General features: G+C 56.5%; 1 protein-coding gene across 1 annotated transcript in view; it reads right to left on the bottom strand.

The window, feature by feature from the left end:
* The window catches only part of LOC124972253 (arylsulfatase D-like), a 33,608-nt gene that overhangs the window by 12,405 nt on the left and 786 nt on the right, over positions 1-20,417 (bottom strand). Inside the window, exons 2-7 of the mRNA XM_047536525.1 lie at positions 17,555-17,704; positions 10,418-10,539; positions 8,255-8,377; positions 5,307-5,730; positions 2,360-2,496; positions 746-880 (exon numbers count right to left, since the gene is read on the bottom strand). Of these exons, the coding sequence (XP_047392481.1) occupies positions 746-880; positions 2,360-2,496; positions 5,307-5,730; positions 8,255-8,377; positions 10,418-10,539; positions 17,555-17,704 (1,091 nt within the window). The remainder of the gene's footprint in view (positions 1-745; positions 881-2,359; positions 2,497-5,306; positions 5,731-8,254; positions 8,378-10,417; positions 10,540-17,554; positions 17,705-20,417) is intronic.

The raw sequence follows: 20,417 nt of genomic DNA on the forward strand, positions 1-20,417 counted from the left end.
CATCTTCTCCTCCTCCTCCTCCATCTCCTCCTCCATCTCCTCCTCCATCTCCTCCTCCTCCTCCTCCATCTCCTCCTCCATCTCCTCCTCCTCCTCCATCTCCTCCTCCTCCTCCTCCATCTCCTCCTCCATCTCCTCCTCCATCTCCTCCTCCTCCTCCATCTCCTCCTCCTCCTCCTCCTCCTCCTCCATCTCCTCCTCCTCCTCCATCTCCTCCTCCTCCTCCTCCTCCTCCTCCTCCTCCATCTCCTCCTCCATCTCCTCCTCCTCCTCCTCCATCTCCTCCTCCATCTCCTCCTCCATCTCCTCCTCCTCCTCCATCTCCTCCTCCTCCTCCTCCTCCTCCTCCATCTCCTCCTCCTCCTCCATCTCCTCCTCCTCTCCTCCTCCTCCTCCTCCTCCTCCATCTCCTCCTCTCCTCCTCCTCCTCCTCCTCCATCTCCTCTCCTCCTCCTCCTCCTCCATCTCCTCCATCTCCTCCTCCATCTCCTCCATCTCCATCTCCTCCATCTCCATCTCCTCCTCTATCTCCTCCATCTCCTCCTCCTCCTCCTCCTCTCCTCCTCCATCTCCTCCTCCATCTCCTCCTCCTCCTCCTCCTCTCCTCCTCCATCTCCTCCTCCATCTCCTCCTCCTCCTCCTCTCCTCCTCCTCTCCTCCTCTTCCAGTCCTGCTTGCTCTGGGAGCTTCCGGGTGGGGTCCTCCGGCTCACCGCCCCCTCCCCTCGCCCCGGCAGGCCCCTCACCTCTGTAGATTCCGTTCCACCCCCCCAGCTGCTGGCGCTCGTCTCTGGCCTCCAAAGAGCCCCCGTGGTCCGAGGCGAAGTAGGTGAAGGTCGAGTTCCTCAGGCCATTCTCTTCAAGGGCATCGAGAATCTTACCTTTGCCAAAAGTGGAAGGTGTCGGGTGAGCGCCCACTGGGGTCTCAGCCACTGGGGCACATGTCCCTTTTCTGAGCAAGCCACCTCGTTCTGCGCGGTCACAGAAAGAGCACCCCACCCGGAGCTCACGGGGACACGTGTGGTCACAGCGCTGAGACCCTGGTGCCCAGGTCTGCTTGGCCCAGTATCACCACGAAACCCAGGAGACTCGCCCAGAAATTCCCAGGACGTCGCCTGCAGACCTGGTTTTGAATGTGCTGTGCCTGTGGGGCTGCGAGCCCGTAATGAGGGCATGAGGGGGTGACCCGGTGGCGGGAAAATGCAATGAGCACCTACAGGCTCCTGCATATGGTGGCCACCCTCAGCTGAGCAGGGGACACCTGCCGACCCAGCAATGGCTCCATCCCTGGGGACCAGTGGTCCTTCCTACCAATAATCAATATTCCCAACACACCCCCTATTCTTGGTCTTTTTGTCTTTAAAAAGAAAAAAATGAGCCAGGTGCCATTGTGCATGCCTGTAATCCCAGGGGCTCAGGAGGCTGAGGCAGGAGGATCACAAGATAGAGGCCAGCCTCAGCAACTTGGCAAGATCTTGTCTCAAAATTAAAAAATAATAATAATAATAATAAAGGGCTGGGGATGTGGGTCAGTGGAAGAGCACCCCTGGGCTCAACACCCAGTATAAAGAAAAAGGCACATATGTGTGGATATTTAGGGGTAGACTGTGATAATTTGATATCCATCTACCAGGATTAATGATCCATTCAGGTTAATCTGCATTTCAAGCACTTCGAACATTGATCTCGTCTTTCAGCTGAGAACACTCAAAACCATCCCTAGCTGTTTGCATTCACACCCCCTGTGCAACAGAGCAGGTGAACACATGAACACTGTGTCCGGGGACCAACCTCTCCCCATCTCTCCCTTCCCCTCCCTCCGCAGTCTCTACTAGACCCCCGACTCTACTCCCGTGAAGTCAACTTCTTTTTCTTTTCAACCTCCTGTAACTGAGTGAGTTCACGCAGTATCTGTCTTATTGTTTCCGGCTTAATCTCGCTGAACATAATGCACTTCGTTCACAAATGACAGGAAACCATCCTTTTTCATGGCCGAATAGTATTCCACGGTGCCAACACAGCTCAGTTTCTTTATGGATTCACCCACAAAGGGTCTCCTGGGTGGATTCTATGCTGTGGTCATCGCAAACGGTGCTACCGAGAGCAGCCGTCTCTTCCTCTACGATCTCCTTCCCCTCGGGTACGAATGCCGTGGAGGGATCGCTGGATCGAACGCTCATTCTGTTTTACGTTTCTTGGGAACATCAGTCTCATTTTCCAAAATGCCCGTGCTCACCGTCATTCCCACCAACGAGGCACCCGGGACTCTTCTTCTCCACGTCCTGACAATCTGGGTCCAGAGAGGGATGGATGGTCCTCACCCGGCCACGGAAAGCAACGCCCTGGTGCCCTGCACTTACCCACAAGCCAGTCCATCTCCTCCACGTTGTCCCCGTACAGGCCGTGGCGGCTTCTGCCCAGGAAGGCTTTGGTCGTCGGGAGAGGGGTGTGCACGTGCAGCAGGGACACAAAGAGGAGGAAGGGCCTGTCCTTGTTTCTGAAAGAGGAGCGTCGCTTGCGTCACGGACGGGATGATGACATCCGCAGCGGACCGCCAATCTGCTGCCCAGTGACCTGGGCCGTCCTTACGGTCTCACCAGGAGCTGTGCCCAGAGCTCGTGCGGGAGACAAAGCAAGAGGGTTCAGAGGAGGAGTGATCATGCTGCGTAACCTGGTCACTGGATGGATCCACCTGAGTGGACCAATGGGTGGTGACCAGAGGCAGGTGGGGGTGCCTGGAGGAGGTGGTCACTGCGGACACGCCTTGGGGACTATATCCTGTCCCTGGCTCCTTGGGGACTCTATCCTGTCCCTGGCTCCTTGGGGACTCTATCCTGTCCCTGGCTCCCTGGGGACTATATCCTGTCCCTGGCTCCTTGGGGACTATATCCTGTCCCTGGCTCCTTGGGGACTATATCCTGTCCCTGGCTCCTTGGGGACTATATCCTGTCCCTGGCTCCTTGGGGACTATATCCTGTCCCTGGCTCCTTGGGGACTATATCCTGTCCCTGGCTCCTTGGGGACTATATCCTGTCCCTGGCTCCTTGGGGACTATATCCTGTCCCTGGCTCCTTGGGGACTATATCCTGTCCCTGGCTCCTTGGGGACTATATCCTGTCCCTGGCTCCTTGGGGACTAGATCCTGTCCCTGGCTCCTTGGGGACTATATCCTGTCCCTGGCTCCTTGGGGACTATATCCTGTCCCTGGCTCCTTGGGGACTAGATCCTGTCTCTGGCTTCATGGGGTTTATATCTGGTCCCTGGTGAGCAGAGCTCTCTCTGCTTCCTGGTGCCACGTCCTGAGCTGCTCTCCTCCTCCAGGCCCTTCCGCCATCTTGTTCTGCCTCACCTTGGGCCAGAGCCATGGAGTCGGCCCACCATGGACTGAATCTCTGAGACTATGAGCCAAAATAAACCAGGTGGTGACTCAAGGCAGGTGGGTGTGGCTGGAGGAACTGGGTCACTGGGGACATCCCTTGGGGACTATAGCCTGTCCCTGGCTCCTTGGGGACTACATCCTGTCCCTGGCTCCTTGGGGACTACATCCTGTCCCTGGCTCCTTGGGGACTACATTCTGTCCCTGGCTCCTTGGGGACTACATCCTGTCCCTGGCTCCATGCGGACTATATCCTGTCCCTGGCTCCCTGGGGACTATATCCTGTCCCCGGCTTCCTGGGGACTATATCCTGTCCCCGGCTCCTTGGGGCCTATATTCTGTCTCTGGCTCCCTGGGGACTACATCCTGTCCCTGGCTCCTTGGGGACTATATCCTGTGCCTGGCTCCTTGGGGACTATATCCTGTGCCTGGCTCCTTGGGGACTATATCCTGTCCCTGGCTCCCTGGGGACTATATCCTGTCCCTGGCTCCTTGGGGACTATATCCTGTCCCTGGCTACTTGGGGACTATGTCCTGTCCCTGGCTCCCTGGGGACTATATCCTGTCCCTGGGTCCTTGGGGACTATATCCTGTCCCTGGCTCCCTGGGGACTATATCCTGTCCCTGGCTCCTTGGGGACTATATTCTGTCCCTGGGTCCTTGGGGACTATATCCTGTCCCTGGCTCCATGGGGACTATATCCTGTCCCTGGCTCCTTGGGGACTATATTCTGTCCCTGGGTCCTTGGGGACTATATCCTGTCCCTGGCTCCATGGGGACTACATCCTGTCCCTGGCTCCTTGGGGACTATGTCCTGTCCTTGGCTCCCTGGGGACCAAATCCTGTCCCCGGCTCCTTGGGGCCTATATCCTGTCCCTGGCTCCTTGGGGACTATATCCTGTCCCTGGCTCCATGGGGACTATATCCTGTCCCTGGCTCCATGGGGACTATATCCTGTCCCTGGCTACTTGGGGACTATGTCCTGTCCCTGGCTCCCTGGGGACTATATCCTGTCCCTGGCTCCTTGGGGTTTATATCCTGTCCCTGATGAGCAGAGCTCTCTCTGCTTCCTGGTGAGCAGAGCTCTCTCTGCTTCCTGGAGCTGCTCTCCTCCTCCAGGCCCTTCCGCCATTTTGTTCTGCCTCACCTTGGACCAGAGCCAGGGAGTCGGCCCACCATGGACTGAACCTCTGAAACTATGAGTCTCAGATAAACTTTTCCTCCTCTAAAATCATTCCCATCAGGTCTTTTGGTCACAGGAACATTTTTATCTGAGTCAAACAACATCCATGGTCAGTAGAGAATAGCAAGATACTGAGAGAGAGAGAGAGAGAGAGAGAACACCCAGCTACACTACGCGTATTACAGAATATTGTCAGAATTACTTTATTTCATCATTAGGTGCTGCTAATTTCTGACTGGGGCCTATTTATAAATCAAACGTCATCACAGGTCTGTGTGCATAGAAAAAAATATGCATATATATATATGTGAGTGATGGAGCGCTGTGTGTGGCTTCCGGCATCCACTGGCTGTCGGAAGCAGTCGGTCACGCACAACCCACACCACCGTACACCACGCTTTCTGGTGCACCCAGTCAACCCAGAGACCCTGGTGTGGGAAACCAGCTCATATGAAGAGGTGGACCTCTCTTTCTCAGTACCAGGGATGGAACCCAGGGGTGCTTAACCACTGAGCCTCACCCCCAGCCCTTTTTAATATTTGATTTAGAGACAGGATCTCACTAACTTGCTGCGGGCTGGCCTCCAACTTGCGATCCTCCTGCTTCAGCCTCCCCAGCCACTGGGATGATGGGCATGTGGCCACCGCCACCCTGCGGGGTTGAACCTTTCAAATCCACCTGCGGCTTTGGGATCCCGGGTAGCTCCCGAGACTCCGAGCCTGGTCCCCCAGGCGCAGAGCGTCCTCACCTTTGGATGTAGGCCACGGCCTCCTGGAGCATCCGGCCGGTGGTTCTTTCCAGATCCATGGGCTGCTGGGTGACCTCGTGGTTTCTCATGAGGATGCAGTTCCAGCGGCGAATGAACCCGTAGCAGAAGAACCAGGAGGCGAGGACCAGGAAGGCGAGGCCGGCCGCGCCCCCGACGGCCCTCCAGGGAACCGAGAGGAGGCCACAGCGCTGGGCCGCGGCCAGGCTCAGGACCCCCAGGGCCAGCGCGGAGAGGTAGCGTCTCACCGTGGAGCCCGCGAGGACGTCCATCTGGGGGCGCCTGTGCGGGTCGCACTCAGGGATCAAGGTGAAGGGCATCCCGTAGAAGTAGTCGAACCCGTGGGCCAGCGGGTGGTGGCAGTGGTCCCCGCGGGACGCGCAGTTCAAGCCCTGGTGCCATTTACCTGCGGAGGCCGGAGGCAGGGGTGGTCAGCCAAGCCGCGCACGCGCACGGGCCTCGGGGTGCGCGCACGGGCCTCGGGGCGCGCGCACAGACCACAAGGCGGAACAATCCGACCTAATGGGAAAGAAACCCAGAAAGCGCAGACTGGAAATCAGCAGAGGCCAGGAGTGGACCTCACGTCATGAGTTGGTTTATATTTTTTGGTGGGGAGAGGCGGGTATCAGGGATTGAACTCAGGGGCCCTTGACCCCTGAGCCACCTCTCCAGCCCTATTTTGTTTCTATTTAGAGACAGGGTCTCACTGAGTTGCTTAGGGCCTTGCTTTTGCTCAGGTTGGCCTCCAATTCACAATCCTCCTGCCTCAGCCTCCTGAGCTGCTGGGCTGACAGGCGTGTGCCATCCCGTGCCCAGCTAGGACTTGTCGTTTTTCCACATTTTTCCTGGGTGCCTTATACTTGTGGGTAAGGGTGGGATTCCTGGTTACAGACTCCCACATACACCCGCGAGAACAAAGCAGTTCGAGGCATACGATTCCCCGGTATTTCCCCTTTCCCTCCCCTCCTCCCACACCGGGGCCCCTGCGTCCTCTTCCGCTCTGCCTTGGACTTTCACAAGATCCCCTCCCCGTTCCTTCTCCTTTTCCTCTCCAGCGTCCCCGTAGGCGAGAAAAGACACGACCCTTGACTTGCTGAGTCTCTCCCGCCGGGAGTTCTGAAATGCACCCGTTATATTCCGTGCATGGCAATGAATGCTTCAAACGTCAAGATCATCGCAAAGTGATGAGGGCTTGCCATACAAGCTTGCAGCGTTAGGGCGCTTCTGCTCTGCGATAACTTCGAAGCAGCACATCCAGATACATGTGCAGACATATGCAAATGAATATGCAAATTATGTCTATGCACACAAATATGCAAATCTATGTCTATACATCAGATTCGATATTGATCGGCATATGCATCTGTTGCATATTGATATATAAAGATATATGATACGTATTATATAAAATACATATAATTAAGATATAAAATAGATAAAAATATAAGTAAGTTAAATTAATTGAATTAAATTATAAATTAATAAAAATATATAATTGAATAAATTAATTGAATAAATTATAAATAAATTAAGTTAATAAAAATATATAATTAAATAAATTAATTGAATTAAATTATAAAGTTAAATAATATTATATCTAATAATTATATATATATATATATATATATAATATGTATTTATGACTGAAAGAGGACCACTTGGTAACGGGAACTGCCCCGCTGAATTCATTTCCAACACCAAGACACTAGCTCCCGCGGACCTAGCGTTTTACTTTCTGAGGTTGTAGTTACCTTGGTCGACCCAAGTGTGAAAAGCCGCGATGGAAAATTCCAGAAATCAACAAGTCGGAAATGCCCGAGGGCACCCCGCTCCGTGCCGCCTGAGGAGGGTCAGCCCTCCGCGCAGGCGCATATCCACCGGGGACTCGCATTATCTTCCTATTCTTTTTTTTCTGTTTTGGTACCGGGATTGAACTCAGGGACCCCTGAGCCACCTCCCCAGCCCTATTTTGCGTTTTATTGAGAGACAGGGTCTCACTGAGTTCCTCGGGGCCTCGCTTTGGCTGAGGCTGGCTTTGAACTCCCGATCCTCCTGCCTCGGCCTCCCAGGCAGCCCTTCTTTCTTTAAGAGGAAAGCAATAACTGGGATGGGGTGAAGACCGGCTGTGCGGTGGCTCCTTGGTAGCTGTGGGGCATTAGCTCCACTTGTCTTCAGAGGATCCCAAATCCAAGGGAACAGCCCCAGCTCAGTGTTTGCAAAGACCCCCTCCTCTCCCTCCCGGTACTTCAGATCGTCTCTTGAAGACTCGGGATCCCACAGGCAGCGTGCACGTGGTGTAAACAGTTGTTCTATCCAACAGTTTAGGGAGTAAGGACCGCCTTTTGCATGTTCGAGACGGATGCAGTTTTAAAAATGAAGATTTTCCCTCTAGGGCCGGTTGAATCTGCGGATGCAGAACCCACCGGTCTGGGGTGCCAAGTGCTTTTAGGAAATTGCTTGTCTTGAGAATTTTTTTTTTTTTTTTTTTTTTTTTTTTTTTAAACCCAGGGGTGCTTAACCACTGAGCCGCATCCCCAGTCCTATATAATTTCTTTCTTTTTTAATTTTGAGACAGGGTCGCTAAGTGGCTTAGAGCCTCACTGAGTGTCTGAGGCTGGCCTCCACCTTACAATCCTCATGCCTCAGCCTCCCGAGCCTCTGGGATTACAGGCGCTGGATCCCAGCTCTTAGGAGCTTGCTGACAACTTGGGGCAGAAGATTGACGTGTCTGAGAAGGAGAGAGGACAATGTATGTTTTGAGTTTATAAAAAAAAAGAACCCCCAGACATCTTCAGTGAAAGTAATTTCAGAACTGGAAAACATCCCAGAGGGTCAGACAGGCCAGGCAACACGTGGGATGCGGGGCTTTTCTCTCTCGGAGGAAAACGGCCCCGACAACCGGGTGGGGAGGGAATGAGGCGTCGGCATACCTATGAGGCCGGTGGCGTAGCCTTGCTGCTTCAGGATCCTCGCGAACGTGGTTTCGTTGGCAGGGAGCCCGCCCGAGCCCGCGTTCCAGTAGAGCACGCGGAATCCGGCGCTCTCCTCCATTCCTGTGGGCGGAGGCCAGAGCGGGTCACGTTCCCTTGGCTGGACGTGGGTCCTCAGCCCGGGGAGTCCGTGCACCCGGGCACACCAGGTGGGGTTCTGAGTCACCACTCGGGAGGGCGGGATGGGGCGGGATGGGGAGCCCTGGGTATGGGGCGGGTGCCGAGCAGAGAGGTGGGTAAATGTGCCGTAGTGCACAGCATGACGTCACCACGGAGCACCATGCCGCCCGACGCCAGCTGCGGAAGTTGGACATACCTGTCTGTCATGGGACCCTGCCTAGCATCCATCCATCCATCTATGCCTTCTTGTATCTAATCCATCCATCCTTATATCTATCCTATCTATCCTTCCTTCCACCCATCCATCCTTCCATCCTATCTATATCTAGACATCTATCCATCTGTCCCCCCATCCAACCATCCATTCATCCATCTGTCCATTCATCTATCCATCCATCCATCCATCCATCCTATCATCCATCCATCCATCCATCTGTCTGTCCATCCATCCATCCATCCTATCATCCATCCATCCATCCATCCATCCATCCATCCAATCATCCATCCATCCATCCATCCATCCATCCATCTGTCTGTCCATCCATCCATCCATCCATCCTATCATCCATCCATCCATCCATCCACCCATCCAATCATCCATCCATCCATCCATCCATCCAATCATCCATCCATCCACCCATCCATCCATCCAATCATCCATCCATCCACCCATCCATCCATCCAATCATCCATCCATCCACCCATCCATCCATCCAATCATCCATCCATCCATCCATCCATCCAATCTATCCACCCATCCTTCCTTCCATCCATTCTATCCATCCATCCAATCCATCCATCTGTTCTTCTATCCATTCTATCCATCCATCCATCCAATCTATCCACCCATCCTTCCTTCCATCCACCCACCCATCTATTCATTCTATCCATCCATCCACCCATCCTTCCTTCCTTCCATCCATCTATCATCCATTCTATCTATCCATCCATCCATCCATCCGTCCATCCATCCATTCATCCATCCATCCATCCAATCTATCTATCCATCCATGCGTCCATCCTTCCTTCCGTCCATTCTCTCTGCCTACCTACCTATCATCCATCCCTTCTGTGTGTCTGTCAACCCATCCTTCTCCTTCTCTATTCATCCCCTCTACCACCCATCTGTCATCACCTACCACCTGTCATTCCGTAGCATCTATCCCGTGTGCACATCATTTATCTGTCACCTCTCACCTGTACATACCTCTACCACCTGTCGGTAGTCATCATCTCTCCCTCTGTATCTATTGACAGGATTGATATCTATCGATCATCATCAACACCTGCTCATCCATCTAGGGCATCATTATCTGTCCTCTACGGCATCGTCTACGATCTCTCCGTCCGTCTGTCCACCATTAACCTGCTTCTCATCCACCAACGCCAGGTGGTGGCCCAGGAAGGCTCTCTGCACACCCTGTGCAGGGCCCCTGCCTGGCAACTAGATGAGACCAGAGTCCGAGCACGGGAGTATCTGAAGGCGAGACCCTTTCTCCTGCACAAACCTGCCGGACTGTGGTCTCTGGTCATTGTGCCCCGAGCCATGGGCTCTCAGGAGGGTTCCCACAGCGCCTGCACCGTGCTAGGTGTTCCGGGCCAGCTAGGGGTTATCTAGGTCACCCTGGAGGATGCGCCTAGCTACCTGCAAACACGGACGGCCACAGAAGCCACTCGCCTGGTGACCAGCCCGGAGAGGTTCGAGCACTGAGCCGCATTCTTTTTATTTTTTATTTAGAGTTGCTTAGCGCCGAGTTGCCGAGGCTGGCTTTGAACTCGCCATCCTCCTGCCTCAGCCTCCTGAGCCGCTGGGATGAGAGGCAGGTATCACAGGGCGTGTTGGGTTTCAACGCCCCCGGGGTCTGTGGGTCCTGAGGGGTGAGGGCGTACGGTGCCCTGTTCTGAGCAGGGACAGCAGGAAGGTGCTTTTCCCGTCCCTCCAGGGTCCCCAGATGCAGCCGGTCGCCGCTGTCCGTCACCCACCTGACCGCAGAGCGTATCTCCCGGTGAGAAAGGCCGCTCTGCTCGGGGTGCAGACCGGGGCGGCCGCCAGGTGCTGAGTGAGCCTCACGCCCTCCTCCGCCAGCCGGTCGATGTTGGGGGTCCTGAGCAAACCAGACGGAGGTCACTCAGGAAGGGGACGCGCCCTGGGCTCACGCGGGGGCCAGCGAGGAACTTCCCTGGGACGCACGCATCTGCCTTGCGGCAGGGACTTCCCGGGGTTGGGAAGGACAGTGACGCTCGCTCACCCTGGCTGCTCCTCAGCCCTCCACCCTCCGAGCGGCCACGGCAGGACTCCGGATCTTGACCCCGGGCACAAACACCTTTCTGTGTTCACTTTCGGGAGGTGATAAATCACAGGGGCGAAGCGCGATTACACACAGGCCGGGTGAGGCGCTTTTGCCGGATGGTGGGCTGACTGGACTCCGGGCCTCCTGGAGGCAGCCGGGGGGCTGTGCAGGCTCAGGTGACCTTCTCCGCCAAGGACGGGCTATGGGGACCTCTCGTCATCATACCTCCGTGGTCACATCCGGAGGAAGAGGAACCCAACACAGGAAGATGGACCCCAGCAGAGTCGGGTTTGAAGGAAGAGATGACCAAGGTCACAAATGCAAAGTAAAGAGGCTCCTTGAGAATTGTTATTTGGGGGGTGGGTTCTATGCAAGGGGCTTGTGGTTTGAATATCCCATCGGCGTCCAGAAAGGGAGCGCCCTGGCTTTACGGCAGCCCTCCCAGGTGCACCGTGCAAAGGGAAGGTGGCAGGGTCAGCCTCGAGTCTTTGGAGTCAGACCTCCAAAAACGGAATCGGAATCTCGGTACAGAGACGAATCCCAAAGCCAGCGAGCTCAGTCCCTGCAGCCCAAGGGAACTCCCCCGTGGGCTTTCAGATGACAGGCAGCCATCTACTCCCTTCCATCCTGGACGAGGCTGCACAGGGTGGATGGTAAGGCATTGAAACTCAGAGCTGCTTCTTCACCTGTCCAGGGCTGACGTCCTAACTGGCTCCCTGCAGAAAGGTTTGCTTCCCTCGGGACGATTAGCAGTGTGGAGACAGGTTGGGTGTCCCACCTGGGGGTTGTGGTGCTATTGGTGAGCAGCACGTGGAGACCAGAGATGATGTTCAACATCCTGCACTGCACAGGACCAAGGCTGAGAAACCCAGCCTCACCACGAGTCTGTCAGTCCATCCATTTCATCACCCACCCATCCATCCATCCATCCACCCACCCATCCATCCATCCATCCACCCATCCACCCACCCATCCAACCACCCACCCATCCATCCATCCACCCATCCATCCACCCACCCATCCAACCACCCACCCATCCATCCATCCACCCATCCATCCACCCACCCATCCACCCATCCGTCCATCCATCCACCCATCCATCCATCCATCCACCCATCCATCCATTCACCCATCCATCCATCCACCCATCCATCCATCCATCCACCCATCCACCCATCCATCCACCCATCCATCCACCCATCCACCCAACCACCCATCCACCCACCATCCACCATCCATCCATCCATCCATCCACCCATCCATCCATCCACCCATCCACCCATCCACCCATCCATCCATCCACCCATCCATCCATCCACCCATCCACCCATCCATCCATCCACCCATCCACCCACCCATCCAACCACCCACCCATCCATCCATTCACCCATCCATCCATCCACCCATCATCCACCCATCCATCCACCCACCCATCCACCCATCCGTCCATCCATCCACCCATCCATCCATCCATCCACCCATCCATCCATTCACCCATCCACTCATCCACCCATCATCCACCCACCCATCCATCCATCATCCACCCACCCATCCATCCATCATCCACCCACCCATCCATCCATCCATCATCCACCCATCCATCCATCATCCACCCATTCATCCATCCACCCATCCATCCATCCACCCATCCATCCATCCACCCACCCATCCATCATCCACCCATCCGTCCACTCATTCATCCATCCATCATCCATCCATCCATCCATCATGTCTTCTATGTACCTATGTATCTATCTCTATCATCTATTTTGTGTTTCATCTACCCACTTACCCATCCATCCTTATCTATCCATCATCATCTGTCATCTGTGTATCTATCATTTATCCATGCATGCATCCACCTATCTGTCCATCTTTGTATGTATCTATCCATCCATTCAGCTATCCTCTATCTATCTATCTGCCAACTATCTATCTGTCATCTACCAATTCTGTCTATCTAGGTGGCCGTCACACCCTGGGTGGGGCTGCTCCTGGCATCAGCTAAGTGGAGCCCAGAGACGCTGCTCCACAGCCTGCAGTGCACAGCACAGCCCAGCACTGCAGAGAACCCCAGCCCAGATGCCACAGTGCAGGGAAAACCTGCAGGACAGAGTCTCTATCTGTCATCTTTCCATCCAGCTGTCATCTGTCTATCTATCTATATATCTATCACCTGTCAATCATCTATCTATCTATCTGTCATCTAACACTTCTGTCTGTCTAGGTGGCTGTCACACCCTGGGTGGGGCTGCTCCTGGCACCTGGTGTGTGGAGCCCAGAGAGGCTGCTCCACAGCCTGCAGTGCACAGCACAGCCCAGCACAGGAACCCTCCAGCCTCAGATGCCATAGTGCAGAGAAAACCTGCAGGACAGAGTCTGTCTATCATCTGTCCACCCAGCTGTCATCTGTCTATCTATCTATGTATCTATTATCTATCCATCCAGCTATTATATATTATCCATCTATCTATTGATCTATCTGTTCTTCCCTCCTTCCTTCCACCCATCATATCACCTATCCATCCATCTATCAATCATCTGCCGTCTGTCCATCCCTCCACCTGTCTCTCCGTCTGTCATCCAGCATCTACCTACCACACATCTCTACCTACCCTCTCTCGTTATCATCTGCATCTGAGTTACCATCCACCCATCCATCACCCTGCGTATCTACCTATCCCGCTCTCTCTCGTCTGCCTGCTATCTTTGCTCTCCCCCGTCTGCACCTCTGTTGTCCAGGTGTCACGGATCTACCGTGACCCGTCTAGCCCCCTGTCACCTCTGCCTCCTGCCCCAGCGAGTCCCACCTGGGCGCATTCTCCCCCTGCAGGAGAGCTCAGCGATGTCCGCAGAGCCTGTGGCCCACCGCGTGGCCTGGGGTGGCGACTGGTGCCTGGTGGGAAGTGGCCCCAGGTGAGGCTCCAGCCCCAGCCCCAGGGGCCCGAGTTTGGACGATCCCCGCCCCCCCAGCGCGGTGAAAGAAACTGTCCCCGTGAGAGTCACGTGTGGTATGGCAGAGGGCAGAATCCAACCCTCCTTGGCCCTGACCCTCCGGGGCCAGGTCTGGGGCAGCTCCCTGGTCAAGGTGACGGTGCCAAGTCCCAGACAAGTGGGCGGTCCTCCCGGGTGGCCCGCTTCCTACCCTGGGGAGTGGTCTCCTAATGGACCCGGAGCTGACCCTCGCGACAGCAGAGAGAACGCGAGGAGGCAGAGGTGGAGGCCGAGCCTTCACGGTGTCTGGAACGGAGGCCCAGTCAGGCTGCTCACCAGGAGCCTCCTAGAGGACAACGTTCCCACGGCAGATGGCCGCACCCCTGGGAGCTCAGCGGGAAGCGCCATTCCTCGCTGAGACCTTGGGCACAGGGCAGGCACTGCAGAGCAGAGGGTGGTTCAAGACCTTGAGGCCATCGGCGGGACCCTGGGGACAAGAGGTGACGTGCAACCTGTGCATAGGGATCCTCCCCCCAAGACGCAGGACCGGATGCCCATGTGCCCAGGGCGTGGAGCAGAGGGTCCTACGATCCAGCCTGCCCGTACGTGGGGGATGTGCTGATCCCCAAGAGGTGGCCGTCCACAGGTTCTGCAGAACGATAACTCAGACACATGGTGGAGAAGGTGGCCAGGTGTGGTGGTGCACGCCTGTCCTCCCAGCGGCTCGGGAGGCTGAGGCAGGAGGATCACAAGTTGGAGGCCAGCCTCAGCAACTTCGTGAGGCCCTAAGCAAGTTAGTGAGATTCTGTCTCAAAATAAAAAAAAAAATAAATAAATAACAAAGGGCTGGGATGGGGCTCAGTGGCTAAGTGCCCCTGGGTTCAATCCCTGGTATCAAAAAACAAAAGGGAGGGAGGGACGGAGGGAGGGACGGAGGCAGTTCTACTGATGACCGATGTCCATAATGATCCCGCAAAGGACCCCAAATCCCTGGGTGGGTTCCCAGCCTCGAAAACTCCAGAGGTGCCCACGCTTCCACCCCTCGGTTGTTCCTGGACCCTTGCAGCAGGAGTCCTTTGTAAACTGAAGCCCTCCTGCGAAGCCCGAAGACGATGCGTTTAATTCTGACTCTGGTGCATCGGGTCCTCGGGGGACCCAGCAAAACCCGGCAGAACGCGATGACGTCATCGGGTCCTGGGGGGACCTAGCAAAACCCGCAGGAACGCGATGACGTCATCGGATCCTGGGGAACCCAGCAAAACCCGGCAGAACGCGATGACGTCATCGGATCCTCAGGGAACCTAGCAAAACCCGCCGGAACGCGATGACGTCATCGGGTCCTGGGGGACCCAGCAAAACCCTGCAGAACGCGATGACGTCATCGGGTCCTGGGGGGACCTAGCAAAACCCGCAGGAACGCGATGACGTCATCGGGTCTTGGGGGGACCCAGCAAAACCCGCCAGAACGCGATGACGTCATCGCAAGCCGGTGGTCTGGGACCTCAGCGCAAGTACCTGGGAAGGTGGGAGGACTCGACCTCCGGGAGCTGTTGCCTTGGAAACCTGCCCGGCGGCTGGACGCCCGCGCACAGAGCAGCCCTGGGAACCTCTCAGCCAGCTGGGCGGCGACTGCATTTATAAGGACAGGCCTCTGAAGGCCCCCCGTGGCCCAGGCCGAAAGGCACGCGCGTGACACCCACAGCTGCCCACCGAGGCGCCCCGAGGGTGCTGGCCCAGAGTCTCCCGGGCGGGGCCGTGTCTGCCTGGACCATGGACACCCACGAGCCCCGGCCCACCCGTCCGGTCCCTGCCCATGCGCGGTCTTCCCCAGGACCGCTCTGCATCCTCCCAGCCAGGGGGCTCCGCACACTGGACGCGGCGCTGTCCACGTGCCCAGCTGGTACCTACAGACCGTGCACTCCTGTGGGCCCACCTTGTCCCGGAACCACAGCGAAGGCCAAGGTTTTAGTGGGTATGTGTGTTCGGAGAGGGGTGGGTGGACAGAGGGTGGACGGAGGGTGGACGGATGGGTGGATAGATGATGGATGGATGATGGATTGATGAATGGGTGGGTGGATGGATGGATGGATGAATGAATTGGTGGATGGATAATGGGTGGATGGGTGGATGGATGATGGGTGGATGGATGGGTGGATGGATGAATGAATTGGTGGATGGATGATGGGTGGGTGGGTGGATGGGTGGGTCGATGGATGATGGATGATGGATGGATGATGATGGATGGATGGATGAGTGGGTGGATGGACGGGTAGGTGGATGGATGGATGGGTGGATGGGTGGGTGGATGGATGGGTGGATGGGTGGGTGGATGGATGGATGGATGGGTGGGTGGATGGATGGGTGGGTGGATGGATGGGTGGGTGGATGGATGGGTGGATGGATGGATGGATGGATGGATGGGTGGGTGGATGGATGGATGGGTGGATGGATGGGTGGGTGGATGGATGGGTGGATGGGTGGATGGATGGGTGGATGGGTGGATGGGTGGGTGGATGGATGGATGGGTGGGTGGATGGGTGGATGGGTGGATGGATGGATGGATGGGTGGATGGATGGATGGGTGGGTGGATGGATGGGTGGATGGATGGGTGGGTGGATGGATGGGTGGATGGATGGGTGGATGGATGGATGAATGGGTGGATGGATGGGTGGATGGATGGGTGGGTGGATGGATGGGTGGATGGGTGGGTGGATGGATGGGTGGATGGATGGATGGATGGGTGGATGGATGGATGGGTGGGTGGATGGATGGATGAATGGGTGGATGGATGGGTGGATGGATGGGTGGGTGGATGGATGGGTGGGTGGATGGATGGGTGGATGGATGGGTGGATGGATGGATGGATGGATGGGTGGATGGATGGGTGGGTGGATGGGTGGGTGGATGGATGGGTGGGTGGATGGATGGATGGATGGGTGGGTGGATGGATGGGTGGATGGGTGGGTGGATGGATGGGTGGGTGGATGGATGGATGGATGGGTGGGTGGATGGATGAATGATGGATAGATGAATAGATGGATGGGTTGGTAGATAGATAAATGGTTGATGCATGGATAACAAAATGGACAGATGGGTGAATGCAGGGACCGCTGGGACAGGGATGGATAGAAGGTGCAGCTGATGGATTTGGGGTATAAGTGTATTGATTTGCTAATCCTGGCAGTAAAGAGCTCAGAATAGAGTACGACTTTACAAGCCCATATTAAATCATGTACACAATTTAGCCAAAATAAGAAAATTCCCCACACTCTCTCAGATCCTCTGTCCTCCAAAGTTCCCCACTAAGACCTTCTCTTTGCCCCCCACTTTGGCCCTGTCTCCCCCACACTCTACTAAAACGTGTTTTTGCTCTATTTCCCAGTCATATTGGGGATCAGGGTCTCTATGAACACAAGGTATCCAAATATCTTTTGCATACCCTCCTTTCAAATTTCGGGGGTCCAAAGCCAGCGGTGGCCTTGCTGGGTCATATTGTGATTCAATGTTAACTTTTTGAGGAAATGCCAAGGGCTACCTGGAGCCCCAGGAGCTGGAGGGGCAGGAAGGAGCCTCCTGGAGCCCGTGGAGGGGCTCAGCCCTGTGGCCCCTGATCTCAGCCGTCTGCCCTCCAGGGCTGGGGCTGGGGAGAGTGGATTCCTGTTGATTTAAGTCCCTCTGTTTCCAGTCACTTATTCCAGCAGCCCCAGGGAATAATCCCTCTCCCAGCCCCACCTCCCGTGTTGTGCGAAAGTGCTAAGACCCTATTTTTACGGTTGGAAAATAATCTTTTCTGGTGCTGAGTTCTGCGGCTAAGGCATTTCATTTCCACAGGCAGATTTGCAACGAATCATTCCGGTAAATGCACAAACATGCACCACCCAAACCGCAGGGTACCTCAGGGTATCGTTTCCATAGCAACCAATGTCCCCAATGCCCAGGTCATCGGCCAAGATCAACAGGATGTTTGGCCTGGAGGCGTTGGACGCTTTGGGTTCACAGGTCCTCAGGAGCACACACACCCAGAGCAGAAGCAGCGTGCAGTCTCTGCAGAGGAAAACCAAAGGCAGAAAATAAACGTCAAGGGTTTGGCAAAGTGGACGGTGCCCACCAGCTCTCTTGAGGAAGGGGCCGAGAGCCGGATCATCCAGCTGGCAGAGGCTGGGGTTGTCGAGGGTGATCCTGGCACCCGGGTGGTGGAAAGCAGGGTCCTGTGACACACACGGAGCCCGAGAGAATCCGCAAGCCTGTCGGCAGCCACTGGTTTTTGCACTGGGCTCCGGAACCAGGCCCAACAGCCCGAACCAAAGCAGAATGGAGTCACCCGGGTCAACTGCCATATGCTCATTTCTCCCCTGTCCCCAACCCGGAGATTCCCCGAAACCAGTTGGAGCCTGAGCCAAAATAAGAAGATAATAATAATAATGAGTCAAAATAAGAAAGTTCCCTCCACGTTGAACCCGTAGAGACGGTAGCAGAGTCCCACCCTCTTTATCCTCAGGGGACAGACTCCAAAACTCTCAGAGGATGCCTGAAACTTCAGAGGGCCTAACCCCATGTAGGCTGTGCTTTTCCAACAGACAGACAGAGAGACAGACAGAGACACGGAGGTATATGCCTATCATGACGGCTTAGGGAGACTCTTATTCTTACAAGAGAGCTCTCCAGGAAGAAACGGAGGGACACTGTGGCCCGGGAGGAGGGAGGGGAACCAGCCAAGCATTAACCTCCGGTAAATCCTTTCCCAGTAACAATGGGCCCCAAGGAGGGGGCGGATACTGACCGCTGGGCTCTGGACTTTGACCTCCTTCATTGCAAATTAGCCCAGGAGGCAGAGCGAGTATGGAATCCCTGGGAAACAGGATCCCAAGAAAGAAAAGCAACGGGCCAGACTCCTAGGTCCCGGGGAACAACGAGCTTCGACCTTTTACAACGACCTTCCCGAGTTCAAGTTCTCGCCTGCACCAACAGCCCCTGACTGTCCATCTGCAGGTCTGAGTCTCCAAAGAAACCCTAAAACCCAGGCTCCTTCCGAAAACCTGGGGCCGTCTCCATACCCAGCAAAGGGGCCCTCCCGCCTCAATCCGTGGACCTCGCTGCAGGATGAAGGAAAGCCTGCTGTCCCCTGCTCCGTCTCCGGACTCCGTCATTTGTGGGCCTTGAGTTACATGATAATCTATAACTTATAAACTAGGCACTCTAAAGAACCAACAGCAAGTCATGACAGTATCAGTTACAACAACATGCTGCGACAGATGCCCGATGGCTTTCTCAGTTCAGGCCCTTTCCATTTATCTTTGGACGCTGGGGACCTGAATCCTGGGAGAGTTCTTACCCCTAAAGTTCGGTGTGAGCACGGAGGGCATCTACCTAGACCTGGTGTGGCTATTGCGCGCGTCACAATACCCAGTCCAGTGGACTTGGGAACACCCTTTCCTGTTTTTGCAAGTCACGGTCTTTCTGAGTTTGTCTTCTCACCCAATCTGTCCCCTCCTGTGCTCTCCTCCTGTGTTAACGTCATTTGAGCTCAATTCTCGGTACAGGGCAGAAGAACCTGGCAGGAATCGGGGCTCTGAGTCTGGCGCCTGCCTTTTCGGTCCTCAGTGGGCCAGGAGCGGCCTATGGCGGAGAGGGACCTTTGCCAAAAGCGCGCGGAGTTCCTCCGCGGCTGCGCCAGGCGACAGGCGAGGCCCCGGGAGGCTGGGGGCCGACAGGGACACCGGGGTTTTACAACCACAGATGTGGGATTCAGAGCCACCCAGAGCTCCTGATTAGCCGGCAGAGAAGCCAGCTGCCGCGAGCCTCCCCAGGCGGGCTCAGAGGGCGGCGCTGCGCAGCACCCGGAGCGCGCCGGCGGCTGCGCGCAAAAGGGACTCGCAGCGTCCGGGGGCGGGTCCTGGGCTCCCCGCGCCCCAGCACCCCGAGAGATTCCGGAGGGACGCGGGGAGGCCGTCTGACTCCCGGGAGCCGGATTCCTGGAGCCTGCCCTGGGTGGGGCAGTCCGGGAGGGCCGGCTGCGGGGACGGTGACCTCACCCTGTGTGGGGGGAAGGGAGGCGACAGAGCCCTGCTGGGGGCGGGCGGAGCCAGGGACGGGGCGGCGGCGCGTCTTGGTGTGTGCGGGGGAGGGGGACGCGGCCGTGCAGTGGGGGCGGGGGGACCGGAGGCCTGTCTCGGGGCTGGAAGGACAGGGACGCGCGGCGGCGCGGTGGGAGACCTGGAGGACACGGAGCGGGAGGGGCGTGTCCTAGCGTTGGGTGGGCGACGGGGATCGGGGAAAAGCCCAGGGTCCGCACCCCGCCTTGCTTAATGGGTCGGGGGATAAGGTCCTGCTGGGCGGGGTGACTAGGGGCGTGCCTTAGTGTCGGTGCGCGCAGCGGCTCTGGGGAGGGAAGGGGCACTCGGGAACCCAGGCGCAGAACCCCGCGAGTCTTGGGGGAGACTGGAGCGCCGGTGGGGGTGGGGCAAGGGGTGGGGCTTAGCGTTGAGCAAAACCGCTCTGGTGGGGTGAGGGGCGTGGCCTAGGGTTGGCCGGCTGGAAGTGCTCGGGGTGGGGCGAGGGGCGGAGCTTAGCATTGAGCTTTACCGCTCTGGTGGGGTGAGGGGCGTGGCCTAGCGGTCGCCGGCTGGGGTGGGGCGAGGGGCATGGCCTAGCGTTGGCGCGCACCGCGTCGCTGGCACGGGGTGGGCCTATGGGCGGAGGAGCGGCCGGGGCGTGGCTTAGCAGGGGAAGGGCGGTACCCGCGGTCCAGGGTGGTGCC

The sequence above is a fragment of the Sciurus carolinensis genome, chromosome X (genome assembly GCF_902686445.1).
Source record: "Sciurus carolinensis chromosome X, mSciCar1.2, whole genome shotgun sequence".
In the NCBI taxonomy this organism is placed as follows: Eukaryota; Metazoa; Chordata; class Mammalia; order Rodentia; family Sciuridae; genus Sciurus; species Sciurus carolinensis.